This window comes from Furipterus horrens, unplaced genomic scaffold (genome assembly GCF_987537825.1).
Source record: "Furipterus horrens unplaced genomic scaffold, mFurHor1.1.pri manual_scaffold_4, whole genome shotgun sequence".
Classification (NCBI taxonomy): Eukaryota; Metazoa; Chordata; class Mammalia; order Chiroptera; family Furipteridae; genus Furipterus; species Furipterus horrens.
The window spans coordinates 153,949,676-153,974,098 of NW_028327174.1; the positions used below are offsets into that span (position 1 = coordinate 153,949,676).

At 44.0% G+C, this 24,423-nt stretch overlaps 1 protein-coding gene across 3 annotated transcripts in view; it reads right to left on the reverse strand.

Annotated features, from left to right (window-relative positions):
- Window positions 1-6,395: 6,395 nt before the first annotated feature.
- Window positions 6,396-24,423, reverse strand: part of DMRT1 (doublesex and mab-3 related transcription factor 1) — a 90,858-nt gene continuing 72,830 nt past the window's right edge. For all 3 annotated transcript variants that reach the window (XM_090275857.1, XM_090275856.1, XM_090275854.1), the window contains one exon: window positions 6,396-6,547. In XM_090275857.1, the coding sequence (XP_090131983.1) occupies window positions 6,396-6,547 (152 nt within the window). The remainder of the gene's footprint in view (window positions 6,548-24,423) is intronic.

Here is a 24,423-nt window from a genome sequence, read left to right on the forward strand (position 1 = left end):
CTGAAGGAACTTAATAAGCTCTCTGGACTGGAGATAGAGGTCACCCGCAGCCCTGTGGGCCAGGGGCCGGGAAGTGGGGAGTTGGCAGCGAGTCGCTTCACGTGACAGATACAGAGGACCTAGAATGATACCGAATCTGGGAATGTTAGTTTGCGCTAAAATCTCCAGGTTTATTGGCTCCTGAGGGACCATGGACTTTTTTCAAAGCCAGTTTCTCCGGACTTTCTCCAAATGGTCGATGAAACCGGGACTATAAAAACCTTGGGAGTACAGTTTTTTGTTTTTCTTTTTTTTAAGGAAAGCAGCAGAGCTCTACACCAGGTTTTGAAGGCAGGGGGACATTCCCACTAGCAAGGTGACCCCCTTTTCTCCCTTGGTCACCTAGTCACCCTACCCCTTTGCCACTCAGTCTGGCATTATTTGGTCCCCAGCCTCGTTTCGCTCCAGTGCACATCGGGAGCTGAGATCTAAATACTCACTTGATAAAGCGTAATAATCCTTTTCTCATATTTGATGAGAATGTTTTCCATATCCCAGTATTTGACAACATCTCCCTATAGGGACAGGTTTGTATTTATGTTGGTAAAATGTCCCCTGCCTCCAAGTCTATTGTAACCCAACACCTGACAACCCCGAGTCCCATTTCTGTTTGCAGAAAGGGTTTATTCAAGCACATAATGGGATCCCAGCAGAAAGCCTTTTAGAACAAGGGGCTATGGTAAACTTCACCACATGAACTCCGTTTCCAGGGCTATTAAGCTTTTAATTGGAAAATAGCAGAGGAAATTTCAAGGTGACTATAACGTGTTAGCAGTTAGTGCGGAGAAGAAAAGCCTAAGCGGGAATGAATGTAAAAAGCATATGGTCCGAATCACACTGGAAGAGCGGCCTGCTTCTTCACTTATGGGAAAAATAATCAAAGACATTGGAAAGGGAGAGAGGAGGATTACAAGTAAATGTAACCTCACGAGACTGGACCTATTCGAGTTCTGCTCTGGGTGGGGTGTGTTTTCAAACCACAATTAACTGGGTTAGCATTGTGACATATTAATAGTGAAAAGCTAAAAGATAAAGTGTGTATGTGGTTCTTTCTCTTGGCATGCACACAATCTCACAGAAGCGCGTATCTATCTAAAAGCGCTAGGAATGCAGGTGTCCTTGCTGAGAAACTGAGGATGTTCCGACTCCAAATCTGGGAGTCCTGCCAGCTGCTCCTCACCTCAAGAAACAATCAAAAGGACAGTTTCATATTGTCCTGAATGTATAATACATCAGGACATTTTCTGCTTTGCTGGATTCTCATGGAGGGGGAGGTCAGGGTTCCTATTTTGTCGTTTTAATCGCGACCACGGTGATGCTGGAAGCCGGGGGTGGGGGGGCGTGCAGAAAGCCCTTTGAATGCAGGGAAAAAATAAAGAGCCCTCTCTCCCCAAGTATGAACTTCTCAGCTCTCACAGTGTCCGTGCCTCTAGGCATCGCTCTTTGGCCAGCTTCAAATTGAAAGGGGGGAACAAATGCCTAGCGAGGCCTTGGTGGGGCAACCAGCAATGATTTCTTCGAGTTGACAATAATGCCTTTGTCTCCTTCAATTAATTGGGGAGACTCTTGAGCACTCCCCAGGATATTCCCGAAGCCAATCTCTGGGGTGTGGGGCAGAGGTTTCGTGCGCTCCCGGGAGACTGAACCTGCAGTTGTTGCGCCTGGGGGACGCAACTAAGCAAAAAAAAAAAGTCCTGGACGGTCGTGTCCTCGCACCATTTGGCAGTGGACAGCCGGAGGCTCTCCAGGGGCCTAAGCCTTCGGGCGCAAACGGAGGCGCAGAACGGCCTGCCACGCCACAGGTCCTGTGCAGCCCCAGCAGGTGCTGCTGCTTGGTTCTTCGTGTTATCGAACTTTAGGAGCCAGCAGCGACTGAAGCTTGGGAAGGTCGGCTCCCAAGGTACAGATTCCTCAGACAGCCTAGACACAGGCCGGTCCCGCCCCAACCTTTTGGGGTGGGGTGTCACTCCGGCATCGCTTGCTCCAGGGCGCCCACTGAACAGCAACCCCCCAGGCTTTCGGAGGAAGGGACCGGAAAAGCGCGTCCTCAGGGGCGCTCCGCTTTGGGCCTGGAGCCAGGCCCGTTTCCCTGCTAGTCCCTGGGCGCGGCCACTCAGTCCTTGGCTCTGGCCTCCGGACCCAGGAGCGCCCGCAGCCTCAGCCTGTCCACCGCCCTGTGGATTCCGTCAGACCTGGGAGCTGGAGGCTGTGGCCTTGAGCGTAGGAGCTCGATCTGGGCTAGTTGGCTGAACCGGACCCAGCCGCGGGCAGCAGGAGGGCTGAGGATGGCTGTCACAGCTCCACATTCCGCAAGAGGGTCGCAGTGGCCGCCTGCAAACCCCGCCTGCCTTCTGCTTAAAAGATTTTTAAAAAACGTACCCAACAAGGTGAGCACAGGCTTATCTTACTCCTGACTTTAAAAAAGTTAATACAAAAACAAAAGAAAAGGCCAAAAAAACCTTTTTTAGGTAATTAAGAGCTACATTCGCTCTAGTGCAGTCCTTCCCAGGAAGAGCCCCTTTTCCAGAACTCTCTTCCGCCTCTCCCCTCTGCCCCTCCCTTGGAGTCCAGACACAAAGCCTCACTTCAGGGAAAGTGGGAGAATGGGCGGGCTTCCTGGATAAAGGGCCCGGGGGATAAAAGAAGAAGGTGCCGGCGCTGCTTGCATCCCAGGGAAAGTGGTGCGAACAAGGTCCTTGCACCTAGGCCAGACCGGCGGGAGAATAATGCGGCGCTGCACACTGCGCGGAGACGACGAACAGTGCTCCAACTCGGGAGATTCAGGGTGAAACTCATCACATCACACTTTGCCCGAGACAGAGCGTTCTGGGCCCCGCAACTTCCGGAGCAGTCGGAGCTCCGCCCACCCAGCCATAGCCCCGCCCCCAGCCCTGCTCGCCCCGCCTACCCGCCCAGGTCTCCTGCTTGCCCCCAAGGCTGCAGCTTCGAACAGTTGAAAAGTTTGCTGGTTGTTTTGTCGGGGGAGAAAACATATAAGTGACTGGGTCCAGCCCGTTCGAGTTTCTTTGAGGGGGAAGGGGGGACGAGTCTTCTTTTAAAGGCCAGTCATTGGCAGCGCAGGTATCAGGCCTTGTACACGTGTGGGTGTGCGGAGGGAGAAAGGAGGGTTAAGGCACAGCGCACGTTCCCTAGAAATATTTTCAGAGGCACCGGCCTGGGACCGACAGCCGCGACCCCATCTGGCCGGGTGGACAAGGTCAAGCTGGGGGGAGCCAAGGAAAATCCCTCTCCATCAACATACTGCTCTCTAGGGGCTTCGTGTAGCGCGAATAGCATTCTATAAAGCGCTTGTAATACCTCTTGATGCAAAGCGTCAGGTGTACGTGTGAAACCAATTCAGTTAAGTTCATGGGAAGCGGAGAGGGGGCTCAAGTTCCATGCGTGGATGGGAGCCCTGTTTCCACGAGGTGCTAGGGAGACGGTGGGACTGGCCAGGTGGGTCTGGCTCACGCATCTGCCCCGAATTGCGTTTCGTGCATGGGTTTCGGAAAGCCCCACTGCGGGTAAGGCAATGGTTGTGGCAGGGAGTAAGCGTGTCACCAAGGGCTTTCCCTGAAGCCCTAGCACTGCGGCGCGGAATTTGCAGCGCTAGTCGGGTGAGAGCCAAACGCACCGGGTGGGCTGCCGGCTCCAGGGCCCCGTCCGCTGGAAACTGAGAAGGGTCGCTTTCACCCCCAGCCACTGTGGTTCAGAAGGAAGACGCACGCTTCGTTTGCTTATAGCTCCATGTTGCGTGGCGGCGGCAGCTTTCACGGCGCTCAGGAAAGAAAGGCCAGGCCGGGAAAGCCTGCCTCGGTGTTCCCGCGCCAGAGCAACAGATGCGCCTGTCCTGGCAGCCCACCAGAGGAGCACACAGTGCCCGACACACCCACACTTGCACACACTTGCACGCACTCATATACCGCACACACCATGGATACCGCCGCGGGAGGAAGAGGCCTTACTAATAACAGGTTTCCTTTCAAGGAGGCAGAGCTGTGAAAAAATGACCGCCGCCTCAAACGTGTACTAAAATGTTCCAAAATTCAGCAGCCAAGACTTAATTGCAATGCTCTGCCTTGTGTTCAGAATTATGTAAATTCATAATACCGTCCCCCTGGAACAGGCCCTAGGCCTGCCTGGCATCTCCCCCCAGCCCTACCCCACCCCAGCAGTCAAGGAGCAAAGGGGCGTCACAGGGCCACTCATCAGGCACGGGCGGAAGGCCCTAGGTACCTCTTTTATGGGGCTATTGTAAGCGGAGGCCAGGTCTTCCGACAACTCCGCCTGGGCCCGTGGTGGTCCTGAGGTCGGGCCCTCCAAATGGTGCGGCCCTTCTGGGGCAGGAACCCCAGTCAGGGGTCCCTGCTTGGCGGCTGCCCGATTCAAAGTCAAACTCTGCGTCAGGCGCGGCAGGTGGACTCTTGGGACCCAGGAGGCAAGAGTGGCCTCTTAGAAGGACGGGCGCTGCCCACTCAACCTGGTTCCTGAAAGCAGGCCCGGATGAACAGTTGCGAACCCCCAGGCCAGCCCTCCGTGCGCACTAGGGACCCAGAGGGTGCTCAGTCAAGGCTCCGAGAGCGTTGGGGTGCTTATGCGGCTCCTCCTGGCTTACCAGAAATGCAGGGGGCACCGAAGGGGGGTGTGCTTCGAGGACGCACTCCGCCCATTGAAGGGATTTGCCGAGCTCCTCCCAACAAAACCATCAGGCAATATTAATATGCTGGAGGTCAACGACAGGGGGACTCCTGGGACCCGCAGAAGCTAGGGCTACTCAAAGAAATGAGAGGGGTCTGGTCAGTGAGCAGCGAGTGCCTAGGTGATCGAGGTATCTCCATCGCCAAGGACGCCACCACTGATGCCTTGAAAGTGGTGACTCCGCATGCGGGTCCTGCCCTGCGCGCTGCGCAGCCTCCTGGCATCGCCCTCACAATAGCTACTGCTACAACCGCCCAGAAGGGCACAGGCTGCAGTAGCAGCAGCCTGACAAGTGTGATAAAATGATCTCCCTTAACTAAACTCGTAAAGCACTGGGCAATAAAACTCAATCTTCTGTAAAATCCAATTAAGTCATTATCTGACTGATTGTATCTTTAATTGAAAACAGAAGTGACAGTAAATTTCTGTGATATATCAGGATCAATCGATACCGCTATACGATTCAGCCCCAAGAAGTGATTTATAATGTCAAACCTATATAGGTAACTCCACATTATTCTCTCTAAAACCACTGGTGGATGAAATTAAGAGTAAGTGCATTTAATAAAAAACAAGATGGTCAGGTTATTGATTACAACAGATGAGGGTGAAATCAAATAGATGTTTTCAAAGCACAGACCGAAGAAAATACAAGTAATTTCTTTTTTCCTGTTTAATATCGCTCACCAAATATACACACAAGAAAATTCAGTCATCAATAACATTTTTATTTCAGGTACAGCTGCAACTACAGAACAATGAATTTTTTTAGACTAGTTTCATTTCAGGATGGCTTCTGTTACATAAGGAAATACTCCACAAGCAATTTTTAACAAAATAATGAACTCAGAAATATCTAGTAACTTTTAAAGATGTACTTATTTTCAAATCACATTACAACCTAAGGTTACAAAATAATCTAGATTGCATCCATTTTTTTCCCTGTAGTTGAAAGAATGTATAAGATAAACTTGCACTATTCTAGAAACAACAGCCAGGAACTCTGCCTTACTGGGGTGAAACTGTACTGTTTTCAAATTACTCTTTACTGAAAAGGTAGCAAATCCTAAGAGCATTAATATTTTCTTCTGACCATATTTTCAGTCGTGTTTTGGGGATGTGAGGTTGGGCTGGGCTTTTCCAACAGCAACATAAACACATCCATTTACTGACCTGTAGATTTCTAAAACTGTCACTAACTTTGCTCTTTTCTTCTCACTAGTCAGGCTAAATTTGTTTTTGAAGTTTTGTAAAATCCTAAAATTCAAAAATACCTAAAGAACCTAAGATTTCATTTTAAAACTAAAACACCTAACAGTTATGACATATTTAGGTGCAAAAGCCCATTGCTTTGAGTGAATTACTGTATTTCTTGAAAACTACATGTAAACCAGTGTCATAAAAAAAAATGAGGGACACTACTATTTAATGTGTAACTCCATGAGCAAACCACTTAATTCTTGAGTATGGTATCACGATCCTAAAGTATTCCAAATGTATTTTAGCTTCTGGGCTAAGATCCTAAGGAGTATAAACCAAACACGTTCTCAACAGTTAAGCTGACATGAGTCAAGGCAAAATATTAACAACAAACCCTGTGTATAACTGGAATAAGCCTGCTATTCCAAGTGAACCGCCAAAGGCATGCGTGGCATGGCTTACTCGTTCTCCTCCATGACAGGAGTAACTGTGAAGCTGCTGGGCTCCGAGGACTCGCATTCAAGCACTCCCTTTGTGTTCTCGTTACTAATAGGAGAGCTGCTGGAAAGGGAAACCAAGCCAGAATCTTGACTGTTGGGCGGCGAGAAGACTGGGAAGTGGGGAGAGAGAGAGGGAGAAGAGTGTGTTAAAAGTGAATAATATTTTTACATTCAGTCTTCAATTAGGCTTCAACAAAGAAAGAGGCATTCTGCACGTCTATACCTAGTTGAGTGTTCTATGCATTCATTAAATCCCCAGCACTTCTTTAGAATAAAAAAAGAAAGTATTCCTGCACAGTATTACCTACTTAACTATCGGGAAAAATTATCTAGCAGAGTTCCACTTTTATGTTCATTAAAAACAAAAATGTCTGTTCCTCCCTTTAGGGGAACTCTTTCCATCCTTCACTGAGCCCCTCCTTTATATAAAGGATGCTAACAGAACTTGTCTTGTCAAATAATCAATCTGACAAATTACCCGCAGCAAGACTCCACCCATGTATTTCCACCATTTGACAGTTAACCCAAGTTTTTCAATATATAGCAAGTGAAGGTGATAGGTTATCAACTTTCCTGTTATTTCTCTTGGATATAGGAGGACAAATACCTGGTGGTGGTGGAGGGACTCAGCAAACATACCTTTTTTAAAGTAAAAACCAGTAAATGGGAGGGAAACTTTTTAAGACCACAAAAAGTAAAAGAAATAGAATTATACCACAACACTAAAACAGAGCCAGGTAAAGATTTTTAAAGCAAACCTGTGAACCTTAAACTTCTATTAAAACCCACATTAAATATGAAGGTTGCAAAAGTAATAAAGTGCTAAACAATTTTTGCAACCTTAGAAGCCACAGAAGATACAAAATTAAAGCAAAAAGGTCTCTGACCTTCTTAACCTTAGCAGAGTTCGGATCTACCCCCAGAACTCCCTTCCTGCCTAGTGTGAATGTAATTAAGGGGAAGCTGCAGTGGTAATTTCTCTCCTCATTAACTTCCTGATTGGTTTCAGCCTCAGGATTCTGCGGGGCAGTAGTTTGTCACCAATTCCAAATGGCCAATCGTTAATACTAATGTTTGTGTAACTAACTGCCAGCATCTGCCACGGCTTCTTGTACAACAATAATGGTGAAAGGGTACATTAGTGCTCCTGTGTTAATTCAGCTTGTGTTCATCAATAGGGAAATCTATGATGTAATTAGCAAAATGCATTGGGAGCTGAGTGTTGAAGTCATTTGTAGAGAACTAAATCATAGTAGAAGCTGTACTGGGCCCTGATGTGTTTGCCATCAATACTTATTATGTTTGGAATTTAATAAGGTATATTACCATGCTGAAGAGACCTTTTTACAAGAGAACACCATTTATGTTTGTTATGGGTTTGGAAAAGGTTTGCTGCAGCCAGTGAAACCTCACAAAAATAAAAGAGCAGGGCAGGGATTTAAGAAGCAGACTTTTAACCACTCCACTGGACCAAATTATTTCAGAAAGCCCCTTTCTTCTAATGTGACATATGGATGGACAGACAGACAGTTTTGTATAGCTACACCTCAGTATCCAGTAAGGAAAGGCATGATCTGAATACTTAATAAGTGAATAAATTTGAAAACTAATTTAGGTAATTTCCTGATAAGCAACTATTTTGATATTGACAGTATTTATTTAATAACTTAAATAAAATGCAAGGTAAGTTTGAAAACCTTTTTTATTTTAAAGTAAGAGCCATTAAATAGTATTTAATAGATGCCAATAAGGGTACGTGTGCATATATAAATATATAATAGCAACAAAAAACTGAATCTATGAATTCTGAAGCCTTCATTTTATTGCAGTTCATAAAGGCTTCTTACTGTTTGAATTGTCATATGAATTTAAAGTTCCCAGCAAATCTAAGATGAATTATGAACTGTGTTACATACATAAGGATGTTGTATGTACACAACTATACAAATAGTTTCCAAAGGTGATAGACTTTGCTCTGACATCCTGTTACCAGAGAGAGACCCGGAGAGCCTACTAAGAGCCAGCCAGAGTCTAAGACAACCTGCCAATCTCCATCCCCACCTCAAACCAGGGACAGAAGTTCTGTATAGAAGCGACAGGAAGGAAATGAACGAACGTTTGCTGACTACTTCCTGTATGCCACATACTTTAATGAGGTATTTAATCCTCAAACCATTCACTAAGAGAATTATTCTCTCCGTTTTACATAAGGGACCCTGGTGAGCCCAGCCCTTCAGCTTGCTCTCATCCCTGCACCACCCCACCCTTGGGTGCCATATTTAGTCATTGGCCACTGAACCTTCCTAATCTCTGATTTTAAGAAGGCCAAACAACTGACTCTGGTCAGAATAACCCAGAGGCTATATAAAGGAACTGGTGTTTTCCAGACGTCCTGAACTCTGAGCCTGCCTTTGCCTTCAGTTAGCAGCTGATTTCGGAGACACCCCCACCACAGTCACACACCTCCCACTCCCCATTTAAAGGACTTGGGACTACAGAAGGGAGATGCAGGAGTTCTGCAGAAGAAAGGAATTTGGATAGACCCCTTTTGCTCCCACTTGCCTCGTGGGTATTTACTTGGAAAGTTTTCCCATGACTTGGGGCTACAAGAACACGCAGAGTGTGTCTCCTGCATAGACTAGGGAGGCTCTGAGCATGCTTAATGCATGACTGCACCACAGAGAAGGTGCAAATAAATGAACTCCACCTGTTTTGAAATATACCTGTATATTTTAAAGCATTTCTGCACTCAAAATTTAAATCCATGTTATTTTACTTCTGTTCAAGGTTTAGTAGTCTCTGAATAATGGACTGTTGAAATTAGGGACAGTATCTGTTTAACTCATTCTGTGTAGCACCTCATAAAAGTAGATCCAAGATTAAAGATGTCGTGTTTATCTTAGTAACTAATGTCCAAAACCTTAAAGGTACCCTCTCCATTTTAATGCAGCTTCATTACACTCTGTTGGGGGAAAGAGCAATAACTGATCATTATAAATCATTTTATACCAATTAAAAATTCAAAAGTCAAAATTATACTTTTTGCTTTTTATGTTGATTCCAGTGAGCCCAGGCACAAGGCTCATTTCCACTCAAAAGGCTGCTCTTAATTGCTCTGTGAAAATGCTAATGCCTCGTTGTCAGTGGAACTGTAAGTAAAGGTCTGCTGTTGGTGGCACTAGAAATTGGTTCAATCTTTCTGGACAGCAATCTAGTGACATGTAATAAAAACCATAAAACTGTTAATACCCTCTGACCTGGTAATTCCACTTTGGGGAATAAGCCCAAAGAAAGAAAGAATAATGGGCCCAAAGATGCTCAGCTCACCACTATTTGCATCAATAAAGATGTTAGTGCTTTGCTCTGGTGCTGAGGTGGGGGTGGGGGTAGGTGCCTTGAGGTTGGTGGGCAGGAAGCATGCACAGGCAATGAACAATTCAGGATTATGCTACCCTGTAATCATCAATAGGCTCCCAGTATTTACAGAAATGGAAGAAATGACTTCTGGAGACCAAAGTAGAGACTGAAAAGGAAGAAAAGGGGGAAAAAAGGGAAACCCTGCCCATCTGATCTTTTTTATGTTACAATGAAAGGTGGGTAAACCTCTGAAGCTGACCCTTGTTTGAACCAGCAAGCCCAGTATCTGTTTTCTCTCAAGTAGCCTATTTGTCTACAGAAGCTAAAGGGTCTTTATTATTATTTAAAAACAAACAAAAAACCTTACACATAATCACTCTTACCAAGAATGTTGGGGGAAAAAAAAACCTTAAGATGATTGCAGTGATACCATCTAAACCATCAGTATTCTTTTTGGAAAATATTATGTACTGCCAAAAAGCCCCACCTCTCTGAAAAACAAAACAAAAACCACTCTAACTGCTAAATCTTTTGACATTGCAAAGACCCCTGACTTTTAACTTGAATGATCTGTTGAAAGTCAATGGACTGGAACGAATAATTCTCTTCCAGTGATGTGAGAAAACAGGATATTCATGCTTGAGAAAAAAAAAATTTTCCTCCTCTATGTTAAATACTATTAAACTCTCACTAAGAACCATTTAAAAATAAAAATGCAGTGGTATTCTTCAACTGTTAGCAATCCTTCAAAAGTGCTGGCCTCTTCTGTTTCCTAGAGTTTTACAGGCCTAAGAGTCTGATGAAAAGCTGAAGAATATTTCTTAAACAAATTCTTCTGCTTCATGATAACCATAGTGTTTGGAAATAAAATCATATCCAATCAGTACCACTTAGCAGATATTTAATGTTTTACAACAGAACTCTTTTCCAAAGTGGAACTGCGGCCCTTCTCACTAACATTCTAAATAATTAGGATTATCTTAGCTGTCCAAAGCTTGGCAGGTTCAGTTTGCACTTTCAAACAGCATTAATTCTTGGCACTAAGAACAAGGGATAAAAGCTAAAGATATGAATGGAGATCTTTATTCAACCTGATCTATCATGGATTAGCTCATTCTTTTCCAGTTCATGCCTGCACTCTAGTTAAGAGGAAGGCTAAGCTGTAACTGATGTAATTAGAAACCACAAGCTGAGAAAAAAAAGACACCCCCCCCTTAAAATCTTCCCCACTTACTATATATTTACTAAAAAAATAAACCTTTGAAACAATTAAGTGTGTTTTTTCCACGTAAGTGTAATTGAAGAGTAGTGACAAGAGAGGAGCTGTTTAGGATTATGCTTTCCCTGAAAACACATCTTAATTGTCAGTTCTACAATCTAACACCAATCTGAGAGGGGCCAGCTGCACACTTTGCGTATTGTTTGGAGAAGGGGCCAAGCCACAGTAAACGAGAGTTCCTGTAAATGGAAGGAATGTTATCAGTGCTGCTTCCTTGATACAACTATCATAACCTTGGTTAGCATTGGGAACTACCGCTTTACAGTGAAGTGAACTTAGAAAGTACATATTTATGTATATCAACAATACCTCTTTCCCTCTAAATTTCTTGTATAACTTGTATACACAATTCACAAAATAATACTAGAACATTAAAAATAAAAAACCTTTTGACCCCTTTCACCCATTAAGAACAACCTCTTAAATCTCAAAATAAACAGAAGTCTACCAAGTGTCCTTTCGTAGCACATCAGACTAAGGACCCGGAACCACAGCCTGGCACAGCCCCTGCGGCAGACCAGCTTTCCCACTGCTTGGGAAGTGAAGGGATAATGCACTGAACCATCCCTTACCCTACCCAGCTCAACAAAGGGTAGAATCTCTGTTTGTTTCAATGCAGCACACGGAAGGGAAGAGAGAGGAGGGACACCCCTCAGCCTTCCACTCCACCAGGACTCAGGCAGAATCATCCTGGGCCAGACGTCCCTGCCCCACTGCTATGCCCGCTCCCTGTACAGCAGACCCGCCTGGACTACAGCATGGCAGGGCCCCAAATTCCGTGTTCATTTCACAGGGGTGGGGTCACCAAAACCAGCTGGAGTCTCAAAGAAAACCCACAAATAAGCAATGTGTCTGACAGCAGCCCTCCCCGACAGGGACTCACCCACTCAGTCCTCACCCCCCAGAACACCTCTTGCCCATCAGCAGTGGGGATATTCCTGCTGTGCCCTCACCCCCAAACCGTCACCAGCAGTTGTGGGGACTCTTCTCTCACTGACCTTCTCCTTCCTGAACCCTTTCCAGAAGGAGCAAGTGTGTATGTGAGGGGTTAACTGGTTACTTGCTCAACTGACTGGTCTCATCCAGGGAGGAAGCATGTGATGACACATACAATCCAAACATTCAAAGATTCTCAAATTCACTGTGTTAATGAAAACACTCAGTTTTGAACCTAAACATAGTGTGGCTTTTACTTCTCTTTGCTAACAGCCTGAGGTAGCACTCCTCACTTTTACTAACTCTCCTCTTTTTCCCTCTTCAGTGAAATAACCTCAAGGTGGACTAGAGAGAAATGCCCTCTAGCACCTGGGTGGTGGCCTTAAGCATTCTAAGCATCAGTTTCCCCATCTGTGAAATGAGGCTAACAACAGGTGATTATGATCATTACTGAGTACATATTCGTTTCCTTGCTTCTTTTGTCTACAGTCTAAGTTTCAATATCTTCAAGTTAGGTGACTCTTGCTTTTGAAGGTGCCAGAATCCAGTAAGGATTTAGTACAGGTCTATTCACTCCAGACCACAGATACCTTTTTGAGAGCCAGAAACCAGGAACACACACTTACTTCATTTTGGGCCAATGTAATAAATAGTCTGAGTGTCATATTCAAAAGGCAGAGCAACCTCTTCCTCCCTTGGACAACAGGTCCCTCGTTATGTACACTCTGCCTTTTTCATTTTTTGAGGGCGGGGTGATAAGATGTCTGGTGCCAAGTCTAAATCAAATAGCAGATTGTCTGTGGACATGCTTTATAAACCACACACACACAAAAGTGTTATTATCCAGTCATCTAGCAAACCATCCCTTCAGACAGCAGTATTTGGAATCTCTCGTGTTTGAGCCTGTTTGTCCTAAAATCTGCACCTCTGGGGCAGCACTGGGCATGGGCTTCCACGTCCCAATGGAAGAGCGAGCCTCATGATTCCTAATCTACAGTAACTGGGTACCTGGAGCCCTGACTGAATGAGGCTTGCTGGGGTATCAGAAACTGCTCAAAAATGCACAGAGCAGAACTAGGATTAGGCGTGTGGGCTTTAGACACAGACCGTCTCTGACTACCTGAAGACCTTGGACAAGTCCCTTAACCTCTCCATGCCCTGGTTTCTTCATCTGTAAAATGGGGACAGAGTAGAGCACTTAGGATGGTTCTATGCAAGGTTCCGGGGCACCATGAAGCCTGACACAGCTGAAAAGGCCACAGTCGTGCACCACCTGGTCACCCAGCACTTCGGCACTGGACGCTGTCCGACTCAGGCTGTTGTCACAGCACTTCCCAGCCTCCATGCTCCTCTCTGCTGTCCTCACACACCTGCTGCGGCCCCACTTCCTTGTACCTCACAAAATAGATTTTTATGGTCAAGGAAATAGTATATGACAAAAGTTTGTAAACTTGAAGAGGACTGAGTTAGTATCTTTACTTCACTGTTTAGGACAGGACCAAGGAACGAGTAAGATTTTTATTGAACGCTGGCTGGGAAAGAGAAAAAAAATTTTTTTAGTGACAACACAGCTCAAATATCCCTGAGTGCTCTCAAACAAGTTTCAGTTCTAATGTTCAGGGAAAAGTGACTTGTATTTTATTCCTTTCCTTACATACCCAAAGACTGAAAGTTAAGATGAGTTCCAAACTGAAACACAAGCCTGTTATTTTGTGCTTTCTATAGCATCATGCACAGGACTTCAGTCCCACACACCTCTCCTGAGGCTGGCCCAGGGGGCAAGAAGGACTGGCTCAACCAGGCTGGGACGGAAAGCCATGAGAAACGCCGCATGGCAGAAACAGAAGTCTACAAGGTACAAAACAAACACCTGGCAAATGGCAACTGAGCCGAGAATACCTACCATGCACTGTCCAGCATAGCGCAGTGCCCATGACAGGTGTTTCATATTGGATGAATGAGTGAGAATGGCCATGGAATTTGGTCTCTACAAGACATGCTGCAACCACAAAGCAGGGCTGACCCACACACACATTGGCAAGGAGAGTCTTAAGTCTAAAACCAGATTTGAGGATTTTAAAGAGCAAGGGTTTTATTTAATTCCATCTGTATTTACTGCACAGGAACTCTAAGCGAAGGTTGGGTGCCAAGGCAAAGAGAAAAGCCGCATCAAGCACACCCTGAGATGAGGGGTAAAACCAGAATCTCAGCCCGGCTCTTACAGAGCCCGAAGGACCGTGTTCCTTGGAGACTCGGCAATGCAAAAGAGGGCTCAAATCCAAGTTCAGCGCCAAGCCTGGGTGATCACAGGTACAACTGCATTTGAAAACAAAGTTTAAATATCAATGTGATCACCTCAGAAACTAAGGCAGATCAGGAAAAGAAGATGCTTTACTAGTGGTTTCTGGAACAGAATTCTCTTGATTCTGGGCAAGCTCTTTTCTCAGATACAAGAGGAATCAAACCCATAGAGCAGACTGTGGCATTTGCCATCCTAGAAACTAGGTTGGCTCTGTCTAGGTATTTTGCAACAAGAAATATTTTAAAGTAGCCTTGCAGAGCATTTTCTTCACACTGAGAAGAAGGAATCATGCTCAACCTGATGGGCATCTTGTTAAGGCTAAGAAAAAAGACTGAAGTTTTGGAGTCAACACCGCTGCCAGGAGAGCTGCTCACGAGGACAGTGAACACCACCTCTAACCTGGGTCCACAAGGAGCCTGGTTTCTGTCTAATCCACCAGCCTTTCACTTTGGAATTACATCATCTTCAATAAAACACACCATTTAACAAAACACATAAGATGTACAGCTTTAGCTATATGGTTTTTAGGAAGTCTTTTATTTAAAAATATCCTGAGACTTTGCAATTGAATGGATGTAAGAGAAAGTTCACAAGCCATTTCTTAAGTAGAACTTGTATAACATTTTCATTTAATATTTCAAATGATATGCTAGCAGCAGATAGAGGATTGTGTCAGGTAAATTGTTTTATCTTAACTACCAGGAGACTCTATCTTCTGCAAAAAGCAAATACAAAATTCCATCAGCATTGGCTATCATACCATGCCAACTTTTTCTTCTTTCTTTCAAACTAGCATTACAGGAAATTTAAGACTAGAAATTATTAATATTTTTCTCTGGTACAGAAGAAGGAAGCAAACATCAGGACACACCTACATAAAATATATCCCAGATGAAATCAATCAGAATAGAAAGTTCCAGGCAGGAGAATACATGCCTACTCACAGTTGTGTAAGTTATACACACCTAAATACAACAGAGTCACCAGGGATGGATAAGGGAGTTCAGATTACAGGAGCAAAATATACTCTTTTAAAATAGTTCTTCTTAGGGTGAACAGACATAAGAAAATAATAGCACAAACTGTGTTTTCCCAATAGAATATTTCAACACTTTTTATAAAATTGCAACAGCTAAAAAAAATTGTGTATTTCTTAAAACATTTCTTTTTGGTTTAAAATGCTGTCTGTTCAATGAGTCCCCCAAAAAGGATGTCCATCCTGAGAGGTTAACCTGTGGGTGATATAAGGCATTCAGGGAATGTGACCACACCTGCCCCTCTCCAGGGTTTTATGATATTTTTAAATTGTTTCATTAGAGACGACCTCATGTTTTGACAAGTACTGTAGTTTACTTTCAAGAAAAGGATTTTCCTTCCCCCGCCAAATGCACCCCATCTGAAGCCACACTTACTTGAAGCCTATCTTTAGGGACCTCTCAGAACAAACACCTATGGTCTTTAAGTGAGAAGCCTGGGATGGGCCTGTTGGCTGTGATCAGCAGAGTTTAGTTCTGAACTGAACAAAGGAAACTAATATGAGACAAATTTTTATTTAATTCTCGCTCCCACTAGTCGAAAGTGGTTTCCTTTCAGAATTTAGTTTTGAACTTTTTAAATTATAATAAAATGCACATAAAATTTACAACCATTTTTAAGTGCACAGTATATTCACAATGTTGTACAACCATCACACTGCCTGCCATCTCTAGAACTTTTTCATCTTTCCAAATTGAAACTCTGTACCTATTAAACAATAATTCCGCTTTACTTCCTCCCCAGCCCCTGGTAACCGCCCTTCTACCTTCTCTGTGAAATCTGACTGCTCTAGGGACTACACATAAGTGGAATCAATCACATAGTATGGTCTGTTTATGACTGGCTTATTAGATTTAGCACACTGCCTTCAAGGTTCACCCATGCTGTAGCTGTGGCAGAATTTTTTTGTTTTTATGGCTGAATATTCCATCGTATGTATATGACACATTTTATTTGCCCATTCATTTATCAATGAACAGATGGGTTGTATCCACTCTTTTGGCTAATGTGAACACTGTATGAATACTGGTGTTCAAATAGCTATTTGCATTCCTGCTTTCAATTATTTGGGGTATAAACCCAGAGCTGGAATTGCTGAATCATATATAATTGTTTCTAAGTTTCTGAGGAACTGCTATACAGTTTTCTAATACAGTGACACCATTTTACATTATTACTAACAGATATGCACAAGGATTCTAATTTCTCCACATCCTCAGCAACACTGTTGTTTTTTCCATTTTTTTTAAATTATAGCCATCCTATTGGGTATAAAATATGGGATTTGGTTTTTGATCCTTTTCTATGAATCTTTTCTTCCATTTTTTCCCACTCCTCCCCAGCCCTGACCTACTATCCTGTTTTATTACTTGCCAATTTTTAAAGTATATTTTATTGATTATGATATTACAATTGTCCTAATTTTCCCCCTTTGCTCCCCTCCACCTAGTACCTCCCCTTCCCTCCAGAAATCCCCCCCACTTAGTTCATGTCCATGGATTGTGTATATAAGTTCTTTGCCTTCTCCATTTCCTGTAATATTCTTAATGTCCCCCTATTTTGTACCTATCAATTATGCTTCTTAATCCCTGCAGCATCTTTTCCCTCATTCTTCCCCTTCCCAGCTGATAATCCTCCAAATGATCTCCATATCTTTGATTCTATTTCTGTTCTGGTTGATTCCTCCTTTTTTCTATTCTTTTTTTTTTTTAATTCATTTGTTGATAGCTGTGAATTTGTTGCCTTTTTAATGCTCTTGATTTTGATTTTCTTCTTTTTCTTAAGTAAGTCCCTTTAACATTTCCTGCAATAATGGCTTGGTGATGGTGAACTCCTTTAGCTTTACCTTATCTGGGAAGCACTTTATCTGCCCTTCCATTCTAAATGACAGCCTTGCTGGATAGAGTAATCTTAGTTGTAGGTCCTTGCTTTTCACCACTTTGAATACTTCTTACAAGTCCCTTCTTGCCTGCAAAGTTTCTTTTGAGAAATCAGCTGATAGTCTTATGGGAAACTCCTTTGTAGGTAGCTCTCTGCTTTCCTCTTGCTGCTTTTCAGATTCTCTCTTTACCTTTCGTCGGCAGCCGTCCGTCTCGAGAGACGATGGTGTAGCTTCTTAAGAGTCTATCTGCACCGCCGAGAATGGCTGTGCAGTCCGACTCGGGAGTGACACGGTATCTGTCTCCTCCCGTGTTGAATCGACATCTTGCGATGACGCTGGAGTGTCCTCTCCAGTGGAGCTGAAGCTACAGAGCCTGGGCAGGGTGATATGGAGGGTCTGCTGTTGCCCATGCAGCAGACCCCCCCTCTCTTCGCAGCTGAAGGGTCCAAGGGAAAGACGGAGTCAATACAGCTTGGCTTCAGGTGCGCCGCAGGAGTTGCCGGTGTTGACTACAACGTCAAACCGCCTTAGGGACTCCGGCTCCGGATTTTCTGTCGGGGTTTACTCCCTTAGCCTTTCCCCTGAAGAGGTATGCCGCAAGGCAGCGGAGGTTTTTTGGAGTCAGAGTTTTCCTTCTCTGATGTGCCCTGACTGGAAGATCGAACCAGCGACACTTAGCTCGCAGGCCGACGCTCAATCCACTGAGCCAAACCAGCCAGGGACTCTTTACCTTTAATCTTTGACATTTTAATTATGATGTCTTGGTATGGTCCCCTTTGGGTCCAACTTGTTTGGGATTCTCTGTGCTTCCTAGATTTGTATGTCTATTCCCTTAGTCAAATTAGGGAAGTTTTCTTTCATTATTTTTTCAAATAAGTTTTCAATTTCTTGCTCTTCCTTTTCTCCTTCTGGCATCCCTATGATTCATATGTTGGCATGTTTTGAGATGTCCCAGGGTGTTGTTATACATTACTCTTTTTAAAAATTCTTTTTTCTTCTTTCTGTTCTGGTTGAATGTTTATTTCTTCTTTATGTTCCAAATCATTGATGTGAATCCTGGCTCCTTTCCCTTCACTGTCGGTGCCCTGTAGATTTTTCTTTATTTCACTTAGTGTAACCTTCATTTCTTTTCTTATGGTTTTTCCCTACTCAATGACTTCTCTTGAGTATCCTTATCACCAGTGTTTTGAACTCTGAATCTGATAAGTTGGCCGTTTCTGTTTCATTTAGTTCTTTTCCTGCGGTTTTGTTCTTTTTCTTTCATTTGGGGCATATTGCTTTGTCTCCTCAATTTGGCAGCCTCCCTGTGTTTGCTTCTGTGTATTAGGTAGAGCTTCTTTGATTCCTTGTCTTAATAGTGTGGCCTATTATCAAAAAGGCACCTGTAAATTGTGTGAAGCCTTAGGTAATCCTTGGGGGCGGGGGCAACCTGCTTCACTGCTTTGTCTCTGTGTGTAAGGAGGGCTTGGAGAGGGGACTGTGCTGCTGCCTGGCTTCTGGAGGTTTGCCTGGCACTTGGCCTGTTTCCAGTCACTTCACCCACTCCATGTATGTGACCGGCACCCTTCCAGCTGCTGCACTGGTGTTGAATCCCAGAGTGGGTGGGTGTGTATATGTTTTAAGACTGTGTGGGCCCTTTAAGCAGAGTTTCCTGAAAATGCAGCAGTTTCTTCCACTGCCCCAACCTCCACTGGTTTTTACAGGCAGAAGTTATGGGAATTTATCTTCCTGGTGCTGAAACCTTGGGCTGTGTGGTCTGTCCTGGGGCTGGGATTGCTCACTCCTAAGGTGTCCCTCCTGATTTTTATTCACCACACATGAGTGTGGGACCACCTGGGCCGTTCCTCAGCCACCTCTCCATGCCACACCACCCCTCTCCACCTGTCGGCCGCTCCCACCCTTCTGGACGAATATGGCTTTTTTATATCCTTGGTTGTCAGGACCTTCCACACAGTTTGATTTTCTGACCGTTCTGCACATTATTTGTTGGAGATTTAATTGTAATTTATTTTGTGGTTGCATGAGGAGGGGCAGCATCTTGACCAGAGTCCTTATTACTGCCCAACTTAACTGAAGAGTCAGCCTCACTGCCCATGACCTGCTGATCACCCAGGCCAATGGCCTGTTTAAGCTTGTCCACCCTCCCTCTGGAGTACTGGACACCTGACCATGTCCTCTGTCTTCCATTTCCCACTACCACTCTCCCAGACTCTCCCTTTCTCTGACTGGCTCTTCTTCAACCACATCCTTAGTAGAGACTTTTTCCAAACTGCTCGACTTGGTCCTGTCTTGTCACACAAGATTTAAATGTCACCTCCTTGCAAATGACTTCACAATTTATATCTCTTGTCATGAAAACTACTTCTGTATTTTAAATATCTGTTGGACAGGTCCACCTGGTTGAACCTCCTTCAATGTAAAACTCATGGTGTTTAAAACTGAACCCACAATTTCCTCCTCCAACAATAAACCTGATGCTCCTTCTTCTCTCGGGTCCTGAGCATGACCACTTCACCTGCTTGCTCAGGCTTTATCTTAGACCTGCTGTTCCTCTCACATCTGAGCAGCTGCCAAGTCCTGCTCTTGTGAACTCCACAGAGCTCTTCCACGCATCCCTCCTTCCTACCACACGCCAGTCTGAATTCCCCCCGTTCTCTCACACTTACCCTGCCAGCAAGAGGCTGTCCTATCCAGTCTCCTCTCCCTACTTCACTTCACCCACGGTGGCCTGTTACTCTCCCAGAAGCACGTCTCTAACAAGACATTTTTTCCTAAGTAAATACCTTTGGTGGCTTCTGAAGAAGTCCAAACTCACTGACCTGGCATTGAAGGGGCACCCTGATTTCCCACTTCTCTGCACTTAAACCATGTTCCTGACTCACTCCTGGCTCTTGATTCTAGGACAGACTTAGGTCCCCTGTCTCTGACACTGAACTCATGTTGGTCCCACTGTCTCCCTCATCTCCATAAGTCTGAACCCAGCTCAAAAGCCAACCCTTCCTGATGTCTCTAAAAGAAACACCCCCCTCCTCGTGCCCATAAGTATTATGCCTATACCTTTCTTGTAACACTATCATTGGCACCTTCCTTTCATCTTCCACTATAGAACTAACAGCTCCTCCACAGAACAGAGCAGAACCCACAACATATTTGTCTTTGAGATGCTTTCGTGGCCACCAGTTAAAAGCTTTACCCCTGGTAAGCACTCAACAAGTAATAGTTGATGAATGAATGAAAGATAAGTGTCACTGGTCAAAGCCAGCTGATCTGTTTCCTAGAACCCAACCACTCATGACCAGCATAACAGACAAGCATACAGAAAAAGAATGGTGGAGAAACAGCTATCATAACTAAAGAAATGAAGCCGCCAGCCCCACGTCAAGGAAGAGGTGAGGAAAACTAAAAATAATAGATGTGACAATGAACCTGAACCCTCAAGGAAGGTTCAGCATCCTGAAGGCAAGAAGGAAGAAAATCTATTTTATAAACATTCTGTCATCAAAGGTTGGAAGCAGGAAACTCTGGCCATTGCAGGAGAAATTATCAGTTGTTTGGAAAACTCATTTTTGTGAAACAGATTATTTCTCAATGATGGCAAGTTAATGAGACATCATGGATCCATTCTTAAACCCAATCCTTGGACAGATGTACCTTCAATCTGGACACTAACAGAAATGTCAGAACAACAAGCTGGAAGACTGAAAGGTATGCAGACTTTTCTTTTCCCTCCACAGGAAGAGAAGCTCATTAATACTAACTTACAAAAATTAGGTAATGTGGTGTTATCAGATAGCTTTTGGATAAACTGCTTTTTTTGATTGGCTGAAAATGTGAACAATACAGCGAGATTTATTCAACAGACATACATAGAACTCTAGACCCAACAATGAGCGAATCTAAATTCTTCACAAGCACACCTGAAACATTTATACAAAATGACCATATACTAGTTTGCAAAGCAGGTCTCCACAAATTTCAAAAATGTGTATCTTTCAAACCTTAGAAATCTTGGAGATTTAAAGCCTGTACTGTATCATAATAGCTACTATAAAAAAAAATCCTTCCGCTTAAAAAAAAAAAAAAAGATAAATAAGATGAAATAAATTTCATTGACTTTAACCAACAGGCCAGCATTTGGTCACAATATAATTGATTTTACTCTGAATGCTACTGTTGAAAGTATTTAAATGCCTAGGCACTGACTCCAACCCACACACTCCTCCCTCAATCCCACATTCCAAGTAGATCAGGTATTTTCACACTTGGTTCATCTTCAGTGAAGACTGTAATTAAATCTTTAATTTGAAAAAACAGTGAAAGTCCAGCAGTCACTGCATTATTGGCTGCCCTCAAAACTTAGAGCAAAGAGCATTCAAATAACAAATGGTGACCTCAGCTCCTTCAAGCTTAAGTAATCTGCTAATTTCAGTAGGGATCTCTCAAAAGTGACTAGTTTACAGGTGGGAAATGCTTTCCAGTCATCTGCAAGCTTCCTGGGGATCAGAAATGTTACTTAAATTGTATAAATTGTCAAGTTTATGCACTGTCTGGCCTTTTGATTACAGCATAATTTTTAGAACATAAACTGCAGAGCACACTTTATTTTATAGACACGGTATTGGAAGAGGCCTCTTAAGAACCCGAGTGCTCTCAGGAACATGACGACTGCTGTTTGTCCTCTTTATTTCTTCATCTACCTCCAGAAGTAGCTAAAACTCTTCTTAAGCATGAAAGAAGGCAGTGTGGTGCTAGTTGGTTACTTAATTTGTGGAGTACTTACTGAGCATCTGTTCTGTGCCCAGCACTGTTGTAGGTAAAGGGAATATAGCCGTGAATAAAACAAGTCTCTGTTCTCACAAGGACAACGCCAGGGACACCTGGGACCAGATTCCAGCTAAGCCACTCACTGCTGATATGACTGTAGGCAATAATTTAACAGCTCTGAACCTCAATTCCTCGTCCATTAATGAAACAATGTTAAAGGCTGTTGTAATAAAAAATAAACTATACCAAGCACTCCACCAACACTAGGTCCTTCCTTTGCTTGTCTCTTTCTGTAATAAGGAAGCAAATAGCAAGTGCTTCCAATGGGCACCAGGGGCCATCTGAAGCAAAACGTGGAGGAAGGTGACACTTTTCCTTCCTTATGTTTGCCTGATCCTTTACATCTCCCTCATCTCTGCGCACGTCTTTTCTGTTCTTAGGTACCTTGTGCTCTGCGTTCCCTGGTCCTTTCCCCTGGTCTCCCCTCTTGCCAAATTACACCTTACCCTCCCCCTCAACTCACTCCAGAAACAGTTCAGTTCTTTCAGTAACTGCCTGAAGATGATGACATGCAATGTTCATCAAAGTACACATTTGACAGAGGAAGGAGAGAGGACGGCAGGGACAGAGCCAGAAGGGGGTAGGTGGACATCACGGTGGGACCAGCGTGCAGGCTTCAGCTCACTGTCATGTTCCCCGAGAGAGAGGCCCAAGAAGGCCGAATTCTGGGTCAATCCTTACAGGTGAGTTTTCAGAGCAGATAACTAATAACCCTAGTCCACCTCATGTGACCTTCCATGAAGTCAGAATGGAGACAATGAAAAATGAAGCAATTCACCCCAGCAGGCTCCAGCACCTCATGGTCATCAGTATCAAGGGATCCTGATACATCTAACAGAAATGCCATGGTGCCTGACCAGGGCCATTCAATCAGTGAAGCTAACACCGAGTCCAGTTCATGCTCAAATCTAAAACCAGAGGGTCAGGGAACAGTGCTAGTACAATAATAAACTCGTGGATTTGGATGGTATTTGTCTTTAAGAATACCCTGTCTCTTGCGCAAGCCATGTTTGGGGCCTCAGTTTCCACATATATGATGTGAGAGGGTTGAGCACAACAACTTTTGACTTCTCTCCCACAAATACAATCTCCTGTGCATTTACAATTTCTCAAATCTCCATTTCTTTTAAGCTCTAAAGGTTTAAGTGCCTGCTCAAAGTCAGAATTAACTGAGGACAAAACAGAGCTGGGTAATTTAGCATCAAGTGATTACTTCCAAAGCAAGAAATTAACCTTTTTCCTTTCCTTAATAGAGATATTTATGTTTTCTGTCAATAATGGACTAAGCTCTTTCCAATAAGTGGGATTCAGCTGCATGGGAGGAGGTTCAATTCTCCCGTTTTTGTGTTTGTTACTGTGCAAAAGTGGCTTCAGGTGACGTGGGACAGCCTCTGTCTCTGAATTCACCACTGATCATATTATGAACACTTTGTGGAAATCAGATCAAGAGCTGAGTTTTCACAATGCATTTCCCAACCCTAGTGGTTCTTCAGTGTCTTGATTGGCTCAGTCCATGAATCCAGTCCTCGGTAGCATCAGTCACTGATCTCTGTGTGAACCTCAACTGCTGTCCAGGGTGGCCTCACAGATCTGAACGTGCGCACCCCTTAGCACAGAGGGGACACATCCCTAATCTTTCCTACAAAGAAGACAGCGCATTTTTACCCACATTGAAAACATGGTTGTCCTTACACTATGTCAACAAGAAAGCAGACGCAGCGCCTTCTCCTTTCTGTTTTGGGGCTATCTTCCGAAAGATGAGACCTTCCAGTAATGAGAAAGCTGCTGAGATGGAAGTCACCAGGGTCTTGACAAGCACCTCTGCTTGTGTAAAAGCTGGTGTTTTTATGTGGAGATTGATTGGGAGTCAGAGCAAGCTGACTGTTAGGCAGAGATGGACTATGCTGGAGGGCCTTACCTTGTGACCTGTGACCCCACTCTTGGACTTTTCTTGCAGGGAGAGAAGGAAACATGGTGGACAAAATGTTCCACTTGCCTGACGTCTTAGGCACTGCCTAATGTAGGATGAGGGCACCTTCCGTACTGACAAAAATGTAGATGTTCAATAATATCATGCTAGCAAAGGTCTGTGGAAAGAGGGAGTTTCCTACACTGCTGGTAGGAATGCTGATAGGAAGGGAAACAGGTAAAGCCCACTCTTGCCGTTAATGTGGCAGTATTTAATATAATCTAAAGCAGACTTTCTTTGAAATGCCCCTTCTTAGCATCTCCCCAGAAAACCACCAGCACACATGTACAAGAAAACTGCATCATTTGTTTACAATAACATGATTGTCAATAAATAAGGAAATTAAACAATAAGCTATGATCCACCTAAACTGTGGAATCCTATGTACCAGTTAAAAAGAAT